Genomic DNA, 22,088 nt, shown 5'->3' on the forward strand with positions numbered 1-22,088 from the left:
GATCTCCCAGGGCCTGTTAGTGAAATATCAGCAATTTTATAAAAGTTACTTCCTTCCTTCATTATTCCATGTGAGCACTGGGCTGCCTTAATGGCCCTGCAATGAGGTTATTTTCAGAAAACTGTGGTGTTTTTTATTTTAAAGAATAATTTCAATGTAAAAGGTCTCCTTGGGAATAGCTTCAGGTTTAATTTGGGTAAGTAGCAGTGTGATTCAAGCAAAATACTGCAATGTAAACCTGTGTAGTTAAGAAGGCAAGTAAAACATGAAGCACGTAGGTGTGGCTGTGTCTCACTTTAGACATGACTGGACATGCAGTTTTTCCAATGTTTTCCAGAAAAAGTTAAACAAGAAACCAAATTAGTACTTTACCACAAAGCTGAGCCAGGCAGACAACCCAGAAACTGTTAGAGAGGCTTGGGTTAGGGTTATTATATAATGTGTTAACTGCACAAAATGAGGTGTGTGTCTCAGGTTTTGGTAGGTTGGTTTGTCTTGCAAAATTATAAATAATAATGAAAAACAACAACAACAAAACAATCAAACTAACTACTAAACACCTTAAAAAATTGCTAGAACCCACAGAAGTGTTGCCATGTGTAATCTGTCAAAATTGCTTTGTTATTCCCATAAGTCCAGAGAAAGAGTTATGAGGCAGGAATGTCTAACTGGCAGCCTGAGGGCATGTGTATCCTTGTATAACAGGAATCGACCTAATTCAATGGGAACACCTCTCTTTTTTAAAAACAGTAAGTTTCATATGTTGATAGAGATGTTTGTAATCCTGGTGTCACTTGTTTTGTGAAGAGCTTCCAGAAAATCACAGAGTTCTCAGAGCTATTTCTGTTGCAATAATTAAGATTTTGTTAGCAGATTTTTGTAAGAAGAATTTTTGGGTTTTCCTATGAATTTTTTGGTTTTGCCCATTACTCTGCTAACCAGACTCTAAGATTTTTTTCAAGCTTCAAAGTGGAGCCCACTGTTACTAACAAGGCTTATTTCGATGCCCTTTGCGTGTCCCCAGGGTATCCCACAGGTTTGCACACCAGGCTGTTTCCCTGTTAGCCTGTCTGGGAACCCTGGTGTGCCCAAACCTCTGGGGCCACCACTGATGCAGGGCTTGGAGGCAGCAGCAGGGAAATCATCTGAAAAGGATTTGGGAAAAAAACCTTTGGGTTTTTCCAGCTGCTGCCAGCTGCCAGCCCATGCCCACATCCTGCACATTTACATTCCCAGTTTCCTTGCCACTAAAGAACCTGCTCCCCACACACTGCTGTGAAATCCTGGATGGGATTCTTCAACTCAGCAGAGTGCAAGTTCCTTTTTCTGCCTTCTCCCAAATCCCCGGGACCACATTACTGGTTTCCTGTTTTCATGCTTGGATGCTCTGTTCTTGCAGAGCATCTGTGCCTTGAGCTGCACAACCTGCTAGGGCCAACCTAATGTCCTGGAACTCTCTAATTGCAGCACAGGCAGGCAGAATTCTGGGATCATCAGGAGGGGCTAAGGCAGCTCCACTACTGCTCCTGTGTTCCAAATTCCCCCTTCTCTATACTGCCTTATTCATTCAGAATCAACTTATGAACAATATTAGGTCTTCTCTTATTTGGTTGTGACCTTTTTTTTAAAATATATATAATTATATATATATTAATATATATAAATGATTTGTAATTATTTGCTAAGTATTACTAAAATATTCAAATGTTTTTTGTATTTAACAGTCTTGGAGGTCAAGAACTTGTACCAAGACGAGATCAAGTAAAAGACACTTTTACCTTGTGTGACTACAGTGCCATTTCAAAAAAGACAAATGGCCTTGATCTAGTAGTAAATGCTTTATTTTCATATTTTCTAAATATAAGAAAGACATCTTTATTTAAAGGGAAATACTTAAGAAAACAATACTCTCCATTATTGGATTCCTGACACTGAGCTCTGCAGTCTAGGATCTTGTTCTAAGATTTAAGATATTAGCAACTTCCTTTAAAACAAAAACAGAGCAGAACAAGTTACTTTTTTTTTTTTTCTTAATGAACATGCCTTGAAAACTGATAATAATCTAAATGGAAAATTAGATTCCAGTCCCTCCAGCTTCCCAGACTCTTGCCTTAATATGATAATGTTGCAGCCATAGTTTGGAGAGTCCTTGACCAGGAACCACACAATAGATCACCAGATCCAGGTCTAGGAAGCTGTAAAGGAACATCCAGCTCAATGGCTTTATGTGAACTAATATGGAAGAAAAACCTGTTTATAAAACATACCATAATGATGTATTTATTTATAAAACGTACCATAATGACGTTGTCAAGATATGAAATCTCTCTTCAAATATCTTGGAAGTTCTTTTGGCTGTGTGATGGCACAGCATCCACCAAATGCTGGTTCTGTCCCTCACCTCTCTAGAACTAAAAGGACAGAAAATAATCTGCTTCCCAACAGGTCCTGGTGGCACTTCAGGGGAGGACTAGAACAAAGATGACACTACCAACCATGACCTAAGAGGCTTTTCCGAACAGCTTCAGTAGCACAGTCCTGAGGCTGCTATTAAACCCAACAGCACTAATATGGAAAATACAGTGGAGGTGTAGGTTGTAATGCTTCTAATCATCACCTCTTCCCTGTGTGTTGTTAGATATGTACTGATGCTCCCACACACTCTGTATTGCAGGGACTAATCATAAAAACAAGAGACTATAAGATTGCTCAGGTGATGCAAACTCTGAATATCAGAGGCATAACAGATTATATGTCTCTGGCACTTTCATTGATCGAGTTTGCTTTTATATGCATGTGATCCTGCTTTTTTGTTTGTTTCCTGCTAGGACTGCTATTCCCTAACATGTATCTACACTCATTATTTCTGTTTGCTGTCCAGGAGGAGGTGTTGGTACCCTGGCTTCTTAGCAAGACAATCTATTTGAATGAAATCCTACCTTAGAGACGAGGAAAAATAAATCCCTGCAGATAGCCTTGAATATTTTGGCAGTAAAGCAGCACAAAGAAGTGTCCTTTCGGCACACAGTCATCATCCTCAGGAGTTCAGATGGTCAGATGACGTGGCACCACAAAATATTTTGATAATCATGTTTGGAAAATTGTTGAAAACTGGTTGAAGCCAAATCTGTATTTGGGAAGGATCTCTTGTAACACAGTGCTGTTTCATCAATACTCACCCATTTTTCTGAGGATGGTTTATGTTTGGGGTTTTTTTGGAGAACAACTTTTAATTTCAGAATAAGAATATCATTTTTTTTTCTGAGGGATTTAATGCCAGGGGAGCAGAGGTGCTGGCTTTCACTCTCCTAGTGCATTTTCCAAACCAGGAACAGGAATTCAGTCTTGTCTCATGGTGGTTTTAGGATTCAGAGGTTCCTGGATTGCAGTGACTGAGCAAGCAAGGGACAGTCACACCCCTAATGGAGCATAAGCCAGGACACTCTGGAATTCTTTACCTTTTATGGGCTTTACACTGGTTTTTCTTTCTCTCATTAAAAAAAAAAAAAAAAAAAAAAAGAGAGAAAGTAATTAAAACCAAGAGCTAAAATAATCCCTGATTTAGTTATTCAAAGAAATTTCAATTCTCATCTTCATTCTACTTATATTGTAAGTATATAATGAATCCAGCCCCTGGGCTGGTGCTAAGTTATTAAAGGAGTATTCCTTATTCTGCCAGAGCCCAGGGATAATGTGTTAGAATCTCCCTCAAAAATACAGATTAGCATATGCACAAATAATTGATGCAGACAATGCTATCTGGGAAATTTCTATCTGTATATTATTAGAGTATCAAGATTCCCTGTTTATGTTACATTATAATTGAAATTCAACCAACTGGGACATAAGTGACATCCCTTGAAGAGACCCACACCTGAGGAGGATGCATAGCTGGCTGTAGGTTGTAGATTGTGTCCATTGGCAGGACATTCTGTCATTTTTGGAGTTTTATCCTTTCATCTTTATATGTGTGTTTAAATATTTTTATGTGTGTTTCCACAGGGTTTTCTTTCATGGAGAATTCCCTATGCTTTCCATTAAACAACCTGCCCAAGAGGCAGTATGAATAGCTCTCTTTGGAAAGATTTGGGGTTTTGCTATGAATTTTTTGGTTTTGCCCATTACTCTGCTAACCAGACTCTAAGATTTTTTTCAAGCTTCAAAGTGGAGCCCACTGTTACAAAACAATTAAAAACTTAATAAAAGCCCCTAGTGGATATCATCTAAACATGAAAAATATTTCAGGTGCAAATTAAAACTATTCTAACAGTTGCTAGCTGCTATTAATCAATCCCAAACAAACACTGTGGGTAGACTGGTTAGTGTAATGAACATAATTTGTTGGAAAATTATTGTTATTGGGCCCTATTTTGTCCATAAGATCAATTTAAAAGTAAGAAGGAGGTTTCTGCAGTGAAATGACTATCAACAGTTTTAAGCAGAACTATTGTGATAAAGCTTTGTTTTAGCCATTCACAAATATATTTTATTAGTCTCATCTCCGATCAAGTAGTTGAAATCTAATTTAATTTTTCTGTCTTCAGTAAGTGCAGTTGAAAAAGAACAAAATCAAATAGAGTGGTATAGTTCTGGGAATACAGGAGGTGGCTCTGTTACATTTTAAGGAAGTGAATCATCATCCAAGGCATTCGTCTTCACATTGTGCAAATTTAAAGTACATGGCCGAGCAATAAAAGATGCTACAGCACTTTGAAGAGCTTGGATTGCTCTGTTCTGCTCTTTTTGACCCCAGGGTTGCTGTCCCTTGCAGCTGCTCTGTTCTGCTCTGCAGTCTCCTGTTGCAGCCCTGGCTGGGCTGGTTCCTGCTGTTGTACATTGCACCTCAGCGCAGGGAACCCTTCCCCCAGCCCCTCTATCACCTCCTGCAAGCTCCCAAGCTGGCTCCCAGTCCTGTCAAATGGGAGAGACTGGCCAGTCTTTGTACAGTAAATAAACCACGGGTGCTATTTTTAATCTGATTCCTTGCCTGTACTTGGTGCGCAGTTCCAGTGTTCCCATCCTCTCTAACTGGGAATGAGTGCACTGGGACACCGGGCAGCACCAGGCACGCTCTGCCTGCTTGGCTGCCCATCTGCTTTGGTGGCACCGGGGCAGTGCAGCAGCACTGCATAAGAAATCAGGGAAATGAGCAGCCCGAGAGCCCCAGGACACTGCGGTGTCTCAGTGCATGTCTCATGGACCAGGGCAGGAAGGTCCTTCTGAGGCTCGGGTGATTGTGGGGAGGCAATCAGTGGGATGCAGAGGAGGAGGGAAAAGCTGCACAGACCCCTGCAGGCAAAGGATGGGAGCTTTCATCTGCTGGAGCAGAGCTGAGGTCAGGAGAGTGGCAGCAGTGCTTAAGGGAGGAGGTGAAACACATCCGTTTTTTGTCTTTGATAACTGTACTCTGGACTAGTTCAGTTTCCAAGCAATGATTGCTCATTCCAGATCACAGCACCATAGAAGAATCACAGAATATTCTGGGTTGGGGGGGAACTCAGGGATCATTGGGTTCAACTCATTAGGGAATGGCCCATACATGTTTTAAACCCACAACCTGGGCATTATTAGCACCATGCTCTGACCAGCTGAGCTCAACCCAGTACTTCCTGACCTCATTGATTATCGTTATTCATAATTTATATGTAAATATGCTTTGAAGATGAACATAAAGTTAATATTACAGGAAAAGTAGTAAATGACACAACTGTTTGAACACAGACTTCAGCAGAAGTTAAATCAATTACAGTGGAGTGTTCATATCAACCAGAGACAGTAGCAGAAATTCTGGAGAGGATTTATGGCACAAAACCAGCCAAACAACAAAATCCAGCAGCAGAAAAAACATTGCAGAGAATGAAAAATTTTCTTTTTTGGAATATTGCTGGAAAATCAGTACAACATCAAAAATACACTCCTGTATTAAAAAAAACCAAAGATGGCAAAGGATATACTCCATGAAAATCAAGCTACTTTTATGTCCTACCATGAACCACTATTTTATTGCTTTTATCTATGCATGGAAAAGACTTGAATGAAATAAAACTGAAACTGTTGTGTTTGTCTAACTTGTAACAAATCTTAAAATCACAAAGAGCAGCTGCAGTGACTCTCTCATTGTGTTACAAAATTGTTCTGTATTATTCCACCTGGTAGTCTGCTGCTTTTATAGTTGTGCATCCTTTTAGCTAAACCTTGTGACTGTAAAGGAAATGGTAGGACAAGCTAAAAGAGCCCAGCATGTTTTCAGTCAGAAATCCAAGGCTGTCACTGAGATGCAGGATGCTGTTCAGTCAGCTATAAAACACAAGGAGACAGAACCAATGAACGTAAAAATGGAAAATTAAAAACTCAGACCCGCTAAGAGTAGATGAATGTTACTGTAAGTGAATTAGTAGCACCATGCGCTCATTGGCAGGCTCCAAGTCTGTGTGGATTGGGAGCTATTCCCCATTTCACACGTAATGGATACTCGAGGTTGTTGCATAGCAGCCTGTCCTAATGTTTATGTATTTGTGCCTTTCCAGCCTGAAACACTACATTTAGGACATGCATTGGCAGGGACATCTATTTCTGGAGAGAAACAGAACAACCGCATTAGCAATCCACTTGAAATTCTGCTTATTTTTCCTTTCAGACTGGTATTGTTTAGTATTTGCATAATATGATCAAGATATTTGTCTCAACATCTACATATACCACAGTTCCCAAAGTTTAATGGGGTTTTCTGAGGAACTGTGGCTTCAAGTTACTGTGGTTCTTTGTGGCATCACTAAGCATCTTCCATACTTGTTTTCATGTTGCTCTTTAGCTCATGACAAGAAACAGCTGTGATGACTCAATGATTCTGTGAAGACAGTATTTTTGGAGATATTCTCAATAACAGACTTGTGGTACAACATAAATATTGATGATTTTTAACACTTGATTAAAATAGCTGATTGGTTAGTTTTTCTTTCATTACACTCAAGATGACATATTTCTCACTTTTCCTCCAGAAAGGTGTTTGTACTTATTTCTGAACAAAAAAAAAAAAAAAAAAACCAACCAAAACAGTTGGCCCAATGAAATTCTCGGTCACTCTCTTTATGTGTGTTATCTTTACAATTACTGTTTCTAACATGCAATGAATTTTGAAACTTCTGGCTTATCCTAAAAGAGACTTCAGAATTAAGTCTAATCTATGATTGCTGCAAACACCACAAGAATGCTGGGTTGTTTGAATCAGTTTCTTTGGCCCATACAGAAAGCCATGTGTTAATCAAACATGAACCATCTTTAGTGTGGGGTCACAGGTTGTGAGGATGCTGCAGAGCCCCCTTACCTCCCCCTCTTGTGAGCAAAATGAGCATGTCCACGTGGTTTTGTGTTTGCACTCAGGCTCTCTGCTGGTAAAGTGCTCTATTAATGAGGGTAAATGCCACTTAAGTGCCTACATTAAATAAATATCCCCCTGAGTCCTTCCACAAGTGCATCTGTATGAGGACTGCCTACCTGCAGCCACTGAAACCCTTCTACTAGAATAGAGCAAAATGTAGCTTCATTCCTTGTTATTTCTGTTGTTTTTCCAGTGCATTTGCCTCATCCTTGCGCTGCTGCTCTATTTGAAGTTACTACGGCAACCTGTCACCATCTGCTATTATAAAGTGCTCGGCTTAGTTGCTAGGTGTTGAAGTTTGTCATCTTACTCATATGATCCTGATGTTCCTCAGCTGTTTCTTTTCCTGTACATGTTGCATTCACAGCTGATCTGCACTTTTTCAGCAGTGCAAGAGATTCCACCTCCTCCTGCTTGACCTCAGGAAGCCCTGGTTGTTTTACAGAATAATTCTGCAATTCCTTTTGGTGTCCTTTGTATATACTCAAGTAAAACAACATCTCTTTCACCTTACCCACTACTTTGCAGTGTTTATACTAAAGCCAGCACTTTATTTCATTTATATATGGTATTAATTATGGGGGGTTTTAAGTGGAGAGAGAATTTTAATGTTTCTTGGATATTTTCTCCTCTGTTTCGTTTTCATTTGGCACCTATTTACTCATGTTCCTGCTCCTTACAGCATTGCAGTGTTCATACTATAAATTGCCCTATTTCTTTACACATTTTTTAAAGTCTGACAGGAAATTGTATCATTTAAAAAATAGAATTCAGTGCTGGGTCTGTTTTGGATTCTTTTGTGTTCATAAGGAAATTAATGTATTGAAGTTAAGAAATATTTCATTAGAACTCTTTACAGTCATGCAGAGTTGTTTCTGGGTTTTTTCTGTTCATGTTATCTCAGCATTAAAGTGTTTACTTTGATACATTTATTTTTTATACATTTGACCTAGTTCTAATCAATGTTTTCTGCTGTAATTCACAGACTAAATCCTAACAAGCTTGAGCACAGCTAAAATGATTTGCTAGGATTCTACCTGAAATTCACCTTGTCTGCCACAACCTTTTCTATCCTATTCTGTCTAACTATTCAATCCCTATGTACAACATTTGACTTAATGAAATCAGTTTTTTAACAGACTCTTCTGTGATTGTGAATTTCTTCTGCCCATCCTGTGAGCACACAGGCTGTGGCCAGGCACAAGAGCTGGCTTTGTGCAGAACTTACTGTTCACAGGCAGTTCGTGCTCTTTGCACACTCCAGTAAGAGGCACTTCACCCCCAGAGGAGAATTTCAGTGAATGCAGGGAGGTATTTGCAGGTTTGATCAGAGCTGTGGAGAGCCCTGAGTTACCCTTCAGCCCTGCCAGGGAGAGTGGCAGTGCTGGGGGTGCAGGAGCACTTCAGAGATCTGAGGCTGCCTCTGAGAAGCGAATATTCATTGCTGCCATTTGGGGATTAGGAGGGAGGGGCAAGCTTTAAACCTATAAAGATGCTAGCAGATGATTTCTGATAGTTGAGACTGCTGGCAAGAAAATGATTAAAGATCAAACAGTATTTGTATTTCCCTGCTTTACAGTTACATGGAAAGGATGGAGGAAGTTTTTGCAGCAAACCGTCTTTACCAACACGTTTTTTATTATCATTCAGTCCAACTGATGTGAATTTGACAGGTTTGATGTGAGGTCCTGGCCAGCAAGATGTGATCTTTGCTTATGGCTCTTTTCAAGGCATAGCATCTGTTAAATTTAAATTCACCATACCCAGTCACTAAGGCATTTGTGCTGTACCACAACCACAGCCATAGCTAGACACATTTTTTGAAGTTGCTTTTAACAAAAGAAATAACCTTCTTAAAGTCTTTTTGCCCTTAAGCATCATAATAGATCTATACAATGCTCGCGAAGAAATGCTGCTCATTTCAAGCAGTGATTATTTAACTTGAGTCTAGAAAGGCATTCAGTGGTGAATGTGTAACTACTAAAAATACGAGCTGCTTTTCGTGTCAATTCTCGAACTTCTGCTGGTAATCTTTTTTCAAAATCAAGACATGAGAAGAAAACCCCCACACAATTTCAGTACCAAATCCTTTGCAATTCATTATTCCTTTCAGCTATGAATTTAACACCACAGCAAAAATTTGTCTGCTCCAGAACTGTAAAAGTGAAGTACTACTGCAGGAAATCCAGCATTTCTTTTAGAAGAGCATCAGCACCCGAGAACACACGATTTCTTACCTGAAAGCTTGTGGTTTACCTGCAGAAAATGAGTCTTCTTAGCCTTAAAAAGTAGGCAAGGCTCTCACTAGCACTAAGGTTACTCCAAAAGAAGGTACGACAGGTCCTTGGGGTTGTAATTTCACTCTTTGTATGCAAGAGGTGTGCTGGGTCTGCTCGCGTAGGAATAAATAAATAAAGCCCAGCAGCACGGAGCGGAGAGCAGCTCGTGGAGGGAAGCACAAGACCTCTAGTGGTCACAGGCAGAGCTGAGCAGGGACTGCTCCTGCTCTGGAACGGGGACAAAATGGTTGGGTGCCACTGTGGTGTGGGGACACAGCGAGCCCGAGCGGCAGCGGGCGGCGCGGCCTGCGCGCCAGCTCCGGGCGGCGCGGGCCCGGCCGCCGGAAGGGTCGGGAACGTCGGGGAAATTAGTCTGAGGGCTCAGCAGTATTGCTGTTAAAATGAAATCAAAGCATTGGAAGCAGGCTGGGTTTTGAGCCAAGAATTAAAACTTTAGCAAATTAAAAGGAATCGATAAGGAGGAATCTTCACGGTCTTAAAGGAAAAGTGCAAATCGTTCAATTCACTATTATCGCTCAGGAAATAAACGTCTTTGTAACTTTCTAACTTACACTGAAAACTCAGTGTAAAACTCAGCGCTGGAAGTTACGTTGTGTCTTTCAGCATTTTAACTTTAGGAATTGAGAAAAACTAAATACTTACTTTTGAGGAAGTTCGAAAGAAGTTTTGAGATGTGACGGTCGTAATGATCTATGGAAGTTTGAGAGTTCCCTAATAGCTGCTTAAACACCTGCAGTATGTGAAAAATGGCATTTCTTGCACTATTTCTTCCTGTGAATAATAGCATTGTTAGAAATTTTTGATTCTAATATATTTTCTTCCCATGAATTCCTAATAGAAGAATCCTAGCGGACATCACATGCTTTTTAGGAGTCTTAAGGTGATAGTGAGTTGTACTTTATATAAGAAGTTTTCTTGTCACAATGTGTGTTTCCATGTGGTATCTCATTAACGATGCAGCTTTCTCACAAGAGCCTGTCCCTTGCCAAGGCAGCTTTTAAAAATCCTTTTGGAGTTCTTAGTTTGTTTCTTTCATCTGCGCTCGCAAAAGCTTGAATATTATTTATTTTTACATACTTAAAGGGATTTTTCAGGCGTTTCACGTGCTTCAATTTTAGAAAGAGTACAATCCAATATCTTCAGTAATCCACATGTGTTGATTCTGCCTGGTTTGCTTTCAGAGTCATTTTGTGGCGTGCATGACAGCGATCCTAAACCAGATGAGCGACCAGCATTATTCAGTGTACATTGAAACTTTCCAGCTAAATTCAGAACTAGTGGTGAGTACTAAGTGATCACAGAATTGATAGTTACAATATTTGATTTCCTGTAAAAAATCAGTAGATTGTTTTTGGAGTTTCTTGTCTGATTCTTCCTAGAATTAATTCTGTTGTTGTACAGTTTTTGCCTCTGCGTTATTGCACTGCCTCCCTCTTCTAATGGTGGCACTGGACAACACTGAACTCAGAAATTTGGAAGGAAATACCTTTCTCTGTTGATCCTGGCACTGAGGTGGCGATGTAATGATCCAGAATAAGTAATGGAATCTTTGTACTGTAATCTTTTGAGAAAGGGGAAAAGAAAAAGAATAAACTCACAACAAAACAACAGCAAAACTTATTGTCAACTTGTTGAACGTTCCCTCCACACTTCACACCCGGTGATCCATTTCCACTTTCACCATTGAGTCTACTCCTGGTGCAAATAACATTGTAAGTTATATGCAATAAATGCCCTGTTCTTGTAGTGCATCCTTTTATTGCAATTTTTTATGCCATAATTTAATGGTACTAGAAGGTTTCCATAGTCCTATATGTGTCCTTTCAGATTTCTGCTGCAGCTGTCAGGTAACAGGTTTGGATTACATCTACTGTTAGTCCATGGAGGCAATATCTGCACTTGTCAAGAACTGACCACTTTCCTTCCTTCCTTAAAGTCAGAGTGGTGCCATAACTGAAATTTTAAATATGGACTAAATTGAGTAAACAATGAAAAAAATCCTGTATTTTTCAAGCCTGTTCATTCATAGTGAGACTAATTCATAAAAAATATCAAATTTTACCCAGATGTACTGCAATTTTTTCTTTCCATTCATTTATGCCTTCTGTTTTCTGAAGATCCCTGTCTGATAACTTTAATGTAATTAAGGTAATTCCACTTGGAATCTGAGGCTGCTGTTCTACAGGACTTTGGCTCCAATCTCAGATTTACTGAGATATCACCAGGAGTTCTTCTCTTGAGTTCACTGAAAGTGGAACCCTCCATCTTGGCTCCTTAATCCCACAGAAACACTTCCAAGTGTGTGTCCCACAGCCCCAGCCTGACTGCAGTTTGTTGTTCCAGGACTTCTTGATGGAAACATTCATAATGTTCAAAGATCTCATTGGGAAGAACGTGTACCCCTCGGACTGGATGGCCATGAGCATGGTGCAGAACAGGTAAGGAAGGAGCAGCACAGAGCTCCTGCTCTCTGTGCTGCTGGACAGTGACTCCTGTCATACCCTACAAACCATTTTCAGTACAGTCTAAGATAACTTTATCATTCCAGGCTGGGGAATGCCAAGAAGGTCATGTGAAACAATCCATTAAATAGATTGTTGCCTGTGTTTAAGTCCACTTAACATGGAAAGAGAAAATTACCTACTTTTTTATCTATTTGGATGTTACCTTTACTGCTGAACTTATTCTGGCTTCTTATTTTCAAAGAAACACTTTGAGTTTAGATGCTGGATTGTGTTACGAAGTGAATATATTTTTTAAGCAAGATTTCTGTTGGCAGTCAACTGTACTACCTTTATTTCAGTTTTGTAGAGATGGTGGTAACACTGAGTTGTCTAGAAGTTGCAGAGGGACAGGTCTAAGAGTTAAGTGTCAAAAGTGCATAGATTTGAATTAACTTAATCCACAGATGCTGTTTATTTGAAATGTCACAGTCACACAATTCTTCCACTTTTATAATATATAAAAAGAGAGGACTGAGGATAGTCAGCAAAGTTGATCATCTCCTAAGAGTTCTTAGTGAGGAAAAGATTTGTAAATAAAATTTACAGTTTTGTGATATCAGATTTCGATACTGGATATGTTTTAGTCTAGGATTTGAATGGAATTATGTTAAATGAAAAGGTTGGTTGGGGCTTTCTTTTGCATTCCGTGATTCAAAAGTGAAGATTTTGTTCTAGATGGTTCTAGTCAGGTGTCCAAACCTCACTTTGTCACTCATGGGTATTAATGACCATGCAGAGGGATCCCTGACCCCTCTCTGAGATGGGCAGGGACAGATGTGCTGCTGGATGTGTAAATTCAGGTAATATTTTGTACATTACAGGAGTTTCATCCCTCTTGTTTATTTTGTCTGAGCCACTTTGGCCTCTCAGGTAAACTCTAACTCCTTGCACATTCTTATGTTGCTGCTGCTGTGATTCCAATTAGTTTTGATGTAGCAAGGGTTACTCTAAAAAATAGCAGTACTAAAGTACCAACAATCATCTGGCAATGTCAGCACATCAAACCTGTCATATGTAAAACTGATTCTCTTATCAAGAAAATGCTGTTGACACCTGCATTATCCACAAGTATGGGATTATTTTATTCTGTGAGGGTGGAAAGTGTCTGTCCTTGGTCAAAGAATGTCTTTGGGGCTTGGGGCTTCACCTGGTGGTGTCTGTATTGTCAGGTCCTGACAGGAAAAATTGCTTTGGGGGACTGTATTTGTGTTCATGTGCCTCCTAAGGACTCTGAACTCTGTGGACAAGTTGTTCCAGGCAGGTTTTGTTGCTCTAAGCCATCTCCTGTGTAAAGAAATAAGTCAGCATTTAGAAAAATATTGTTTAGAAGCTATTTAATAGTTCTGCTGTAAACACATTGCTTACCTAAAATGAGTTGGCACTGTTTATACTCCTTGATTATGTTGCTGTTCTCTGGAATGCATAAGGAAATGAGTTATTGATCTTACTTTATATCTTAATTTTATGTTATATCAACAACTGAGAGGGAGGCTTTTTATCAGTCTTTATAGAAATGTGGGGTTGTTTTTTTCTTTCTTCGGGTCTTGTGGTGTTTTTTTTGAGGGAATGGATATTCTACAAAATAAATTGAAGACTAATTAGTTTTCTAGATTTGTCTTGTTAACATTGTTTACCACAAACCAGAGGAGTATCTGAGAAAAAGTCACGGGGGATCAGGCTTAGGTCTCTTGTAATAACATCCAGAGAAGAAAAGACAATTAAAACCCCAACAAACCAAACACTAAAATACCAGCACAGTGCAAGCTTTGCATTCTCTATTCCCCTGTTAAGAACAGGAGGCTCCATGCAGGTTTTTGCTCCCTGGAGGAGGTGTTTTGCCTCGAGTCTCCCCTTTCAGCATTTGCAAAGAGCCTGGTGAGGGCTGAGGGGCACATCTGTGTGTGCGGTGTCACCTGGGCAGTGGCAGGGTGCAGCTGGTGGCCCTTGTGCCCTCAGGGAGTGCAGCACAGCCTGGCAGCTCCCCTGCATGATCCTGTGTGGTTTGTGGCTTGCAAGGAAAGTGGGAATTGGAGGAGTTTTGCTGTACGAGGGACTGCAGCACAGAGATGTGAAATCTGTACATTTACAGAGAGCAGAGAGAGGGAAGAGCATCACCAGCACTGCAGGTCTGGTCCTGTTTGCTGAGCAGGACACCCAATTCCTGATGTGTGGAAGTAAAAACAGGCAGTGCCTGAATGATATCAGGGAGATTTCAGCTAAAAGTTTGATGTCTGGCATAGATGGGGGCACAAATGAGAGAATGACTTCTTACAGGGTCCAAAGGAAGGGAGAATGGGCACATTCTTGTCCAGGAGAAATTCTGGTGGAGGAGTTGAAAGAATTGGAGTAGAAGCTTCGTTGACTAAACTTACTGATAGAGCTTTGTCTGTGTCAGGATGGAATGATTCAAATCAAATTACTTTAAATCACTGTGATAAACAAAGTGTTCTTTGCTTCCCAACATGCTCAGCCCAAAGCACTTCTGAGGGAGGCAGAGGTTGTGTGTGACAGGCAGTATTCAGTGAGCAACAGAGAATGAAAAGGGGGAAAGAAATAATGACATTATTAAATACCTTTTATTTTTCCTGTTCCCCCCCCCTCCGCCTTCTACTAACAGTAAGATGGAAAGAACACTTTTTTATGGCATGCTAGGTAGGGCAGAACACTTTGGAAAACAGTAACATCATGATTGAGGTCATGAGGATATAATATCTGAGTTGTTTTTGTGATCCTCCATGGTGGATTTAATTAACTTTTGTTCTAATTAAAGTTGCTTACTGCTTTCTTCTTATTAGTTACAACTGCTTGTATGCGCACTTTATTCCACTCATGACACTTAGATATTGGCTATTATCTTATTAAAAGCAGTAATTCCTAAGTACATGGCATTTGTGGGGAAATGCTTCGCTGGCTTAGGCAATACCATATAGTCTGTTTATCTTCCAGCTGTTCATAATTTTAATTTAGAGAGATATAATTTCTCCCAGGAAATTCATGTACTTTATTGTCAACATGAAGTGCATGGGGAGTGAGATTCGCTGAGTAAAAGGAACAGTTAGTAGGGTTAGCAACTACAGGGAAAGTGTTCATATCCCTTCCCTGTCCTCTGGTAATTGAAATGGTAATTCCTCACAGGGAGTCTGAAAGTATTTGGTCTTATCATAATTAATACCTGGGATCAGTTTGGTTGGTGTCCAGTCTGAAATGGCTTAGTGAGCACTTTGATTGTTTGCATGTCCATTTGGGTTGGATTTTTGAGCCTTGCCCACATTATTTTAAGGTATTTAAAAATAAATGGAAACAGGGTTTCACCAGCACGTTTCAAGGTCAGATCCTACTCCCTGAAAAAACTCCTTCAAGATAACACTGAAGGGTGTTTTCTAACACCAGTAGTTTGGCTTTTTCTAAAATATGTTTTCATTACCTGTGTATCTGAGTGTTTTCAGACATCTGTCAGAGTCAAGTCTTCCCGAGTGCTTTTTAAGTCTAACTTGAAAGGTTTAGCACTGCAGGTATTTGGCAAAAGAGCTGGAATTGTTGTCAATTTTCTTTCATTATACATACTAAAAATAGCTGCTTACTTGCTGATGAACTGCTTTGTAACAGCCTCCAGACGTGGCTCTCATGGAGCTCACCCTTGGAGCACTGTTATTAATTCAGGCAAAGCTCACAGTGCCTTCACATCAGTGTCACCTGCAGCCCCAGGCACTCAGCATCCTCAGCCTGCCAGGGCTGGGCTCTCTCAGTTCTCCTGCTGCTGGCCAGGCAGCAAAGGGAGGCACAATAAATCCCTCCTTGGTGCCAGCAAGGGACTGCTGGGACTTCTGCTCAAGGGAGGACAGTAGGCATTCCAGCCCTGCGTTTTGTTGGTTGGGGGTTTTTTTGGGTTTTCTTTTCACAGATGAGCAGAGAATGGCTCCTTGGCTCCTGAAAAACTTGTTTTTCATGTATGTATGTGTGGTCCTGAGCACAACCTTGGAATAAGTGTCCAAGGCCAGGCTGGACAGGGCTTGGAGCAATCTGTCCCAAGGGAAGGTGTCCCTGCCATGGCAGGGTGTGGAATGAAATGAGCTTTAGGGCCCCTCCAACCCAAACCATTCTGGGATTCCATGAATTCAAGTTGAAAGGGATAAAAACCTCAAACTAATTAAAATATTTGAGCTGCTTTTTAGTCTTCCATTTATCTGTTGGTGGGAATAAAATATATATATTTAAAAAACAAACAAACAACACATACCAACCCCCAGATGAATAGTTTAGGTTAGTTTTACCCTAGAAGCTGATTCATTTATGTAACTAAGATTGGATGACAGTATTATGGTTTATTTTGTGCAAATAAGGCAGAATTTAGAAGGCTGATCTGCTGCACACAAGTAACTCTTTTCTTTGATCTTGTTTTGCTCTGCAACTTTTGACTGATTTAAACAACTTCTTATAGAAATGCTGTTGTTTTTATAAGGGCTTGAATTTTCAGGGGAGCAGAATACATTTACACACGGGCTTATGGCATATTGCAGAACTTTGTAATTGTAATGTATGAAAAAATATTTTAAACAACAAGTATAAATGTCTAATGAAAATATTCTTTTATGCACAGTTGCAGAAAAGAGTCAATAACATGTGCAAAGGGTATTGTAACATGTGCAAACAAATGTTACTGTTTAGTCATTGATTTAATTGTGTACGGTGATAGGATGTGTCCTTGGACAGTTTGGCTTTGTTATGAGACTAAAAATGCCCTTGTTGAAATGCAGTTTCCCTGTTAATATAAAGTTCCTTTCAGAGGGAAATTTATTTTTTTGTTGTTTCCCATGCTGAGGTATTTGGTTCATAATGCCTCAGTGTTTTGTATCTCCTGTCCATTAAATCCAGATTCTTCTGTTTCCTCATTGTCTTTCTCAGTCTCTACAAAAGCCAGTGTTTGTTATCAGGGAAACGCCATTAAACAGTCCTGGGGCAGGGCGTGAGGCAGATGAGAGCAGAGGAGTAGCTGTGCTTTCCCTGTGGGCTGTGCCTTGCTCCCATGGAGAATCTCCCTGCCAGCTGTGGCTGATCCCCCCGTGCTCTGCTGGCAGCTCCCAGCCTGGCACGGAGTCACTTCCACCTGCCTGTGCCAATGTCACCCTGCCTTGCCATCACCTGCATCCTCCTAGCACAAAGATGCTTATTCTGCACCAGCTCTGTGTGTTGCTGGTTGTTCTCTGTATCCTGGAATTATCTGCTTACCAGGAATCTAAACACTTCATTAGGTGCTGGCTGCAGCAGATATCTGCTCAGCAAGGGAGGTGGCTGCCCATCGTGGTCATGGAACAGAGTGGATGCCTGGTGGCTTTAACTGCAGTCATTTATTTCATCTTTTATCTGAATGCAGAGAGAAAACGTGCAGGGAGATGTCCCATTCCCACTCCCAGTGTGGAGTGTCTCATCTTTCCTGATATCAGCTGCTGGGATGCTCACACCCCCAGACAGAGAGCTCTCTGAACTAAAAGAGAAGTCCTCAGTGGAGAGAAGAACTATATATCTATCTATATCTATCTATATATATACCTTGGTAATTTGATGTTGTCAGGAAGTCAGTGAGATAAACTGTTACTTTCCTGGATACAACTTCGACTTGCAGATAGAAACCCCTAAGGTTCTCTGCTATGTGGCCTGTTATAAAATGTTTTCAAGTATTTTAATTTTAATAAAGCATCTGGGGATTAAGACAACGAGGAGTATTTTCCCCTCTGTAGAATATATGTGCAAATGAGTAAAAGACATCGAAGAGATAACTCACACAAACTGTTCTTTGTCACTACAGAAAAGACTAAAAATTCAATACTCATAATTTTCATTAGTTGTAAGTGCAATTAGCAATCCTTCTGTATTCCCCATTCTGAGTAACTTTGACCAGAATTCATCTAATTAGAGATTTTCAGGAAATAAAATATATGCAATTTCCTTGTATTTAACATTATTTTGAAGAGTTAATTTTCATATTTTTTTACCAGAAGCATCACAAAAAAACCCTGCTGGTGTATTATGCATTTGCTGCATTATCATCTCTTTTAAAATTCATAATCTGCTGGTTCAATGCAACAAAAATTAGTGGAAGAACTGAGAAGTAATTTTGCAATATCAATTCAAACTTCTCTCAAAAGTGAAGGCTGTGGGAGTTAATTACTGTGTGACATCCTGACACAACCATGTTAAGACATTACATTCATCTTTAAGAACAGGGTTTCAGCTTTGTGTCTGATTCCCATTCTTGATTAGCACTAAAGACAGCATGTGATTGTTAATTTTTTCATTAATTCAGAATATTTCTACTATGTAAAAAATTGTCTGGAATGCACAGAAAAGCAGAGGAGACAGAAGTGAGAAGGAAGTCACAATATAAGCAAAATTAGTGAAAGTAATGAGGTACTGAAAGCTCTCAAGCTGATTTATTAGAGCCCATTCTGGCAGCTCCTTGTATGCTTCATTTTCAAGCCACGAAGTTCCTTAAAGCATTCAAAACATCCCATTTCCAGGAGTTTGGCATTAAAAGTGCACCTAATATGCAGACTTGAAAATGTATTTTGGCTCCTAAATGAGAGCTACACAGTGTTTAAAGCATGTTTTGGGTAGATGCTGAAGGAAAAGCCGCATACAAAGAGCCTGTTGAAGGGTCTCACATGGAAACTTGGCTCTTCTGGCACAAAACCACTGCACATTCCTGACTTCCTCTGGGAGTTCATTGTGCTGCTGTCAGAGTAACTCTGACACATTACAGCATGCAGTGTTCTGGGTGCTTGGCATAGCTGTTTAATGCACATTTTCAAATAATGCTACTAAGGAAAACCACGATGTATAATTGAGACAAGCCCCAATATTAAAATTGAGACAGGAGCAGCTGGGGCACAGCCATTTTGGAGCTGCTGCTTTCTGACCGTGTTGTTTAGTTACACTCTGGGTGTACACTGGAAAAGAATTTAGGAATATGGCAGTTGCTCTATCATTAGAATTCAATATGAATTGTTGAAGAAATTATTCTTCAGTCTGTAGCGAAGCTGAGTTGACACAAGGGAGAAATATGATGAAATTATTCTCCTTTCTTTGAGCCACTGGCCATATTTTTCAGTTACCATGGAAGTGGATTTCTTACCAAGTGTTGCCATTATTGTGCTCTCCATAATTAGGTTTCATGTAGCCACAAGGTTTTTAAATATCGTTTCCATCTTGCATTACCCTTCATTTCTAAATCAATGATTGCCATGGTATTAGGAGATCATTTCTGCTGTTGCTTTGTGGGGTTTTTCATTATTTCACCTGTAGTACCTGTGGGAGTTTAGTCTCTCCTGTCACACTGGCTGCTTGTCTGGTCTCTCTGCTGTGTATTTTGTACCTTCCAGCTTTAGTTTATAGCTGCAATTCACTGTTCCAGTCCTTGACAATGACCAGCATCGGGCGTTGTGGTTGCCAGGGTCCCAGGTCGAGGGCAGAGATGAATCTGACTCCATCTTCTTAGAAGGCTGATTCATTATATTATGATATCATATTATATTAAAAGAAATAATATACTAAAACTATACTAAACTATAGAGAAAGGGATACATCAGAAGGCTAGAAAAGAATGAATAATAAAAACCCGTGACTGACCAGAGAGTTGGACACAGCTGGACTGGATTGGTCATTAAGTCAACACAATTCACATGGAACCAATCAAAGATGCACCTGCTGGTAAACAATGTCCAGACCACATTCCAAAGCAGCAAAACACAGGGAGAAGCAATCAGATAATATTGCTTTTCTTTTCCTCTGAGGCTTCTCATCTTCCCAGGAGAAGAATCCTGGGCAAAGAGGATTTTTCAGAATATCATGGTGACAGTTGGGGTTTGGGTCTGACCCACACTTGGAACCTTCTCATTCTGTAACATGCCTTCTTCTGCATGTTCTGCACACAACAAGGAAGAGAAAAGGTGACAGGCCCCCAGGAGAATCATTTGACTTTAGCTGCTTTTCCCTGATGTTTCCCTTACGTTACAATACCCATCAGGTGTCCTCTGCACAACATTTTATGAGGATGATACTAAGAAGTTTATATAAATTATGGATGAGTATTATTTTGCCTCTGCTATTCCCTGCTCCAGATCTCATAGAATTGGCATAATGGCTAAACTTTCTCTATCCAAACTCAGGAAAGATTTTTAAAGATAATAGTCAGCTTGCAAGGGTTTGCAAGAACTTCCCTCATATTCCTCGTCTGTTCAAGTAGAGGATTCACTGATGAAAATCCTGACTGATCAGTTTTGGGGATTAAAAAAAACCACTGAAGTTAGTGTAACTCCTTCTGGCTTGAATTTTGGACCAAACTCTCTGAAGGAAAAGCACTTTGGGTTTGTGGGAAGAAGTTCTGAATTGTAAAAAATTCCATGCCTTCACTGGCTTTCAGATGTGGCTTAAAAAAAACATATATGCCATCATTTTAATGGATTCTTTGAATAAGTTTTCACAACACAGGAAATAGGCTCTTTTAAACTTTATTTTTGTGTGTCAAACAGTAGAAGTTTGTACTTGATTCATTTTGCACCTGTCATTCCATCAGTGCAGTTGTGGCGTGAGGAGCCACAGCAGCAGGAGCTGGAGCTGATGCTCATAAATTCCTGAGTGAATTCATTCAGCCTTCACCTCAGGATCTGGGTTACTCAGCTCAGAGCTGAAGCAGTGAACTCCCAGATTTCAGAGTCATGTGGACCTGAAAAGACATTGAAGAGCATCTCACTGCTTTAAAAGAATTCACCTGAGGAGTCTGAGGAAAGAGCTGTTCATTATTTTGGAAATGTTTCTAGTGCTGAATCTGATTTATGCACCTGTCTCAAAATCATGCTGTGGACCCAGAAGCGTTCTTTCTTTGGAACAAGGTGCAGAAAAAGGCCAGATTTTGCAAAGCCACCTAAGAACAGTCAATGTGAACTGAAGGTTTTGTTTGTTTGGGATTTTTTTTTTTTTTGGGGGGGGTGTCTGTTTGTTTGCTTGTTTTATAAAATTCTCACTTTGTTTTATGTTGCAAAAAGCTGATGTAACAATTCTAACTAGCTTGCTAAAAATAACTTAGAGTTGCAGATCTGAATTTTAGGTTTATTACCTATTTACACTTCAAAAGCAAGGACAACATGCAGACCTATTTTACTGTTAGACAAAATCATCATCTGAGGAATAGCCTTCAAATCCTATTTTGATTAATATGTTGTTTATGAATCCAGACTTCTTTCCTTGCTCCATCTCAATCCTTCTGTTTTATTTTGAGGGAGAATCAGCTTAAAATCAAATTTTTATCTTAGAGTGACATGAATTTTCAGTTTTTTCTGCCTTAAATTATTTCTGTGTTAGTTAAGGTACTGTTGTCCCCTGTTTGCAACAGATACCTAAGTGTGTGAAACCAAGTACAGCTGCACAGGTTTCTATTCTTTGGGCCCCCTTTCCAGCCAAAAGTTTTAACAAATATCTCTGACAATACAATAAAGTAAAGCAGAAACAGCAGGAAATTCAGAGAGAGAGAGAGAGGAAACAGGAGCAGTTAAACCATGGCAATTTTGTTGCTGTCCTAAGCCAAAACCCTGCATTTTTATGCCTAGAGACTTTGGACTTTAAAGATCTTCCATAAATCTTCAGGCCCAAGAGTTTTATATGAGCTGTACATTAGAAGCATCAATCCTCATAAACTCAGGAAATATCACTGAAGTTATTGTGGGTGAAGGAATTTCAGCAATTTTAGATCACAATTATTTAAACTGATGAGAAATTAATTCTGTTGTGACTGTAGAAAATTTATTGTGTCATTAAAATTAATTGAAGATGTGACAGTTTAATTTATGTCTTTAAAAATTAGTGTTTGAAATTATATTTTCTCCTTTTTTTCATCAAAATCTCACACTATTTTAC

At 39.7% G+C, this 22,088-nt stretch overlaps 1 protein-coding gene across 1 annotated transcript in view; it reads left to right on the forward strand.

Moving 5' to 3' along the window:
• Window positions 1-22,088, forward strand: part of DOCK2 (dedicator of cytokinesis 2) — a 157,022-nt gene that overhangs the window by 86,947 nt on the left and 47,987 nt on the right. Inside the window, exons 28-29 of the mRNA XM_041487999.1 lie at window positions 10,860-10,958; window positions 12,022-12,116. Coding sequence (XP_041343933.1) covers window positions 10,860-10,958; window positions 12,022-12,116 — 194 coding nt within the window. The remainder of the gene's footprint in view (window positions 1-10,859; window positions 10,959-12,021; window positions 12,117-22,088) is intronic.

This window comes from Pyrgilauda ruficollis, unplaced genomic scaffold (genome assembly GCF_017590135.1).
Source record: "Pyrgilauda ruficollis isolate IOZ18807 unplaced genomic scaffold, ASM1759013v1 scaffold86, whole genome shotgun sequence".
Classification (NCBI taxonomy): domain Eukaryota; kingdom Metazoa; phylum Chordata; class Aves; order Passeriformes; family Passeridae; genus Pyrgilauda; species Pyrgilauda ruficollis.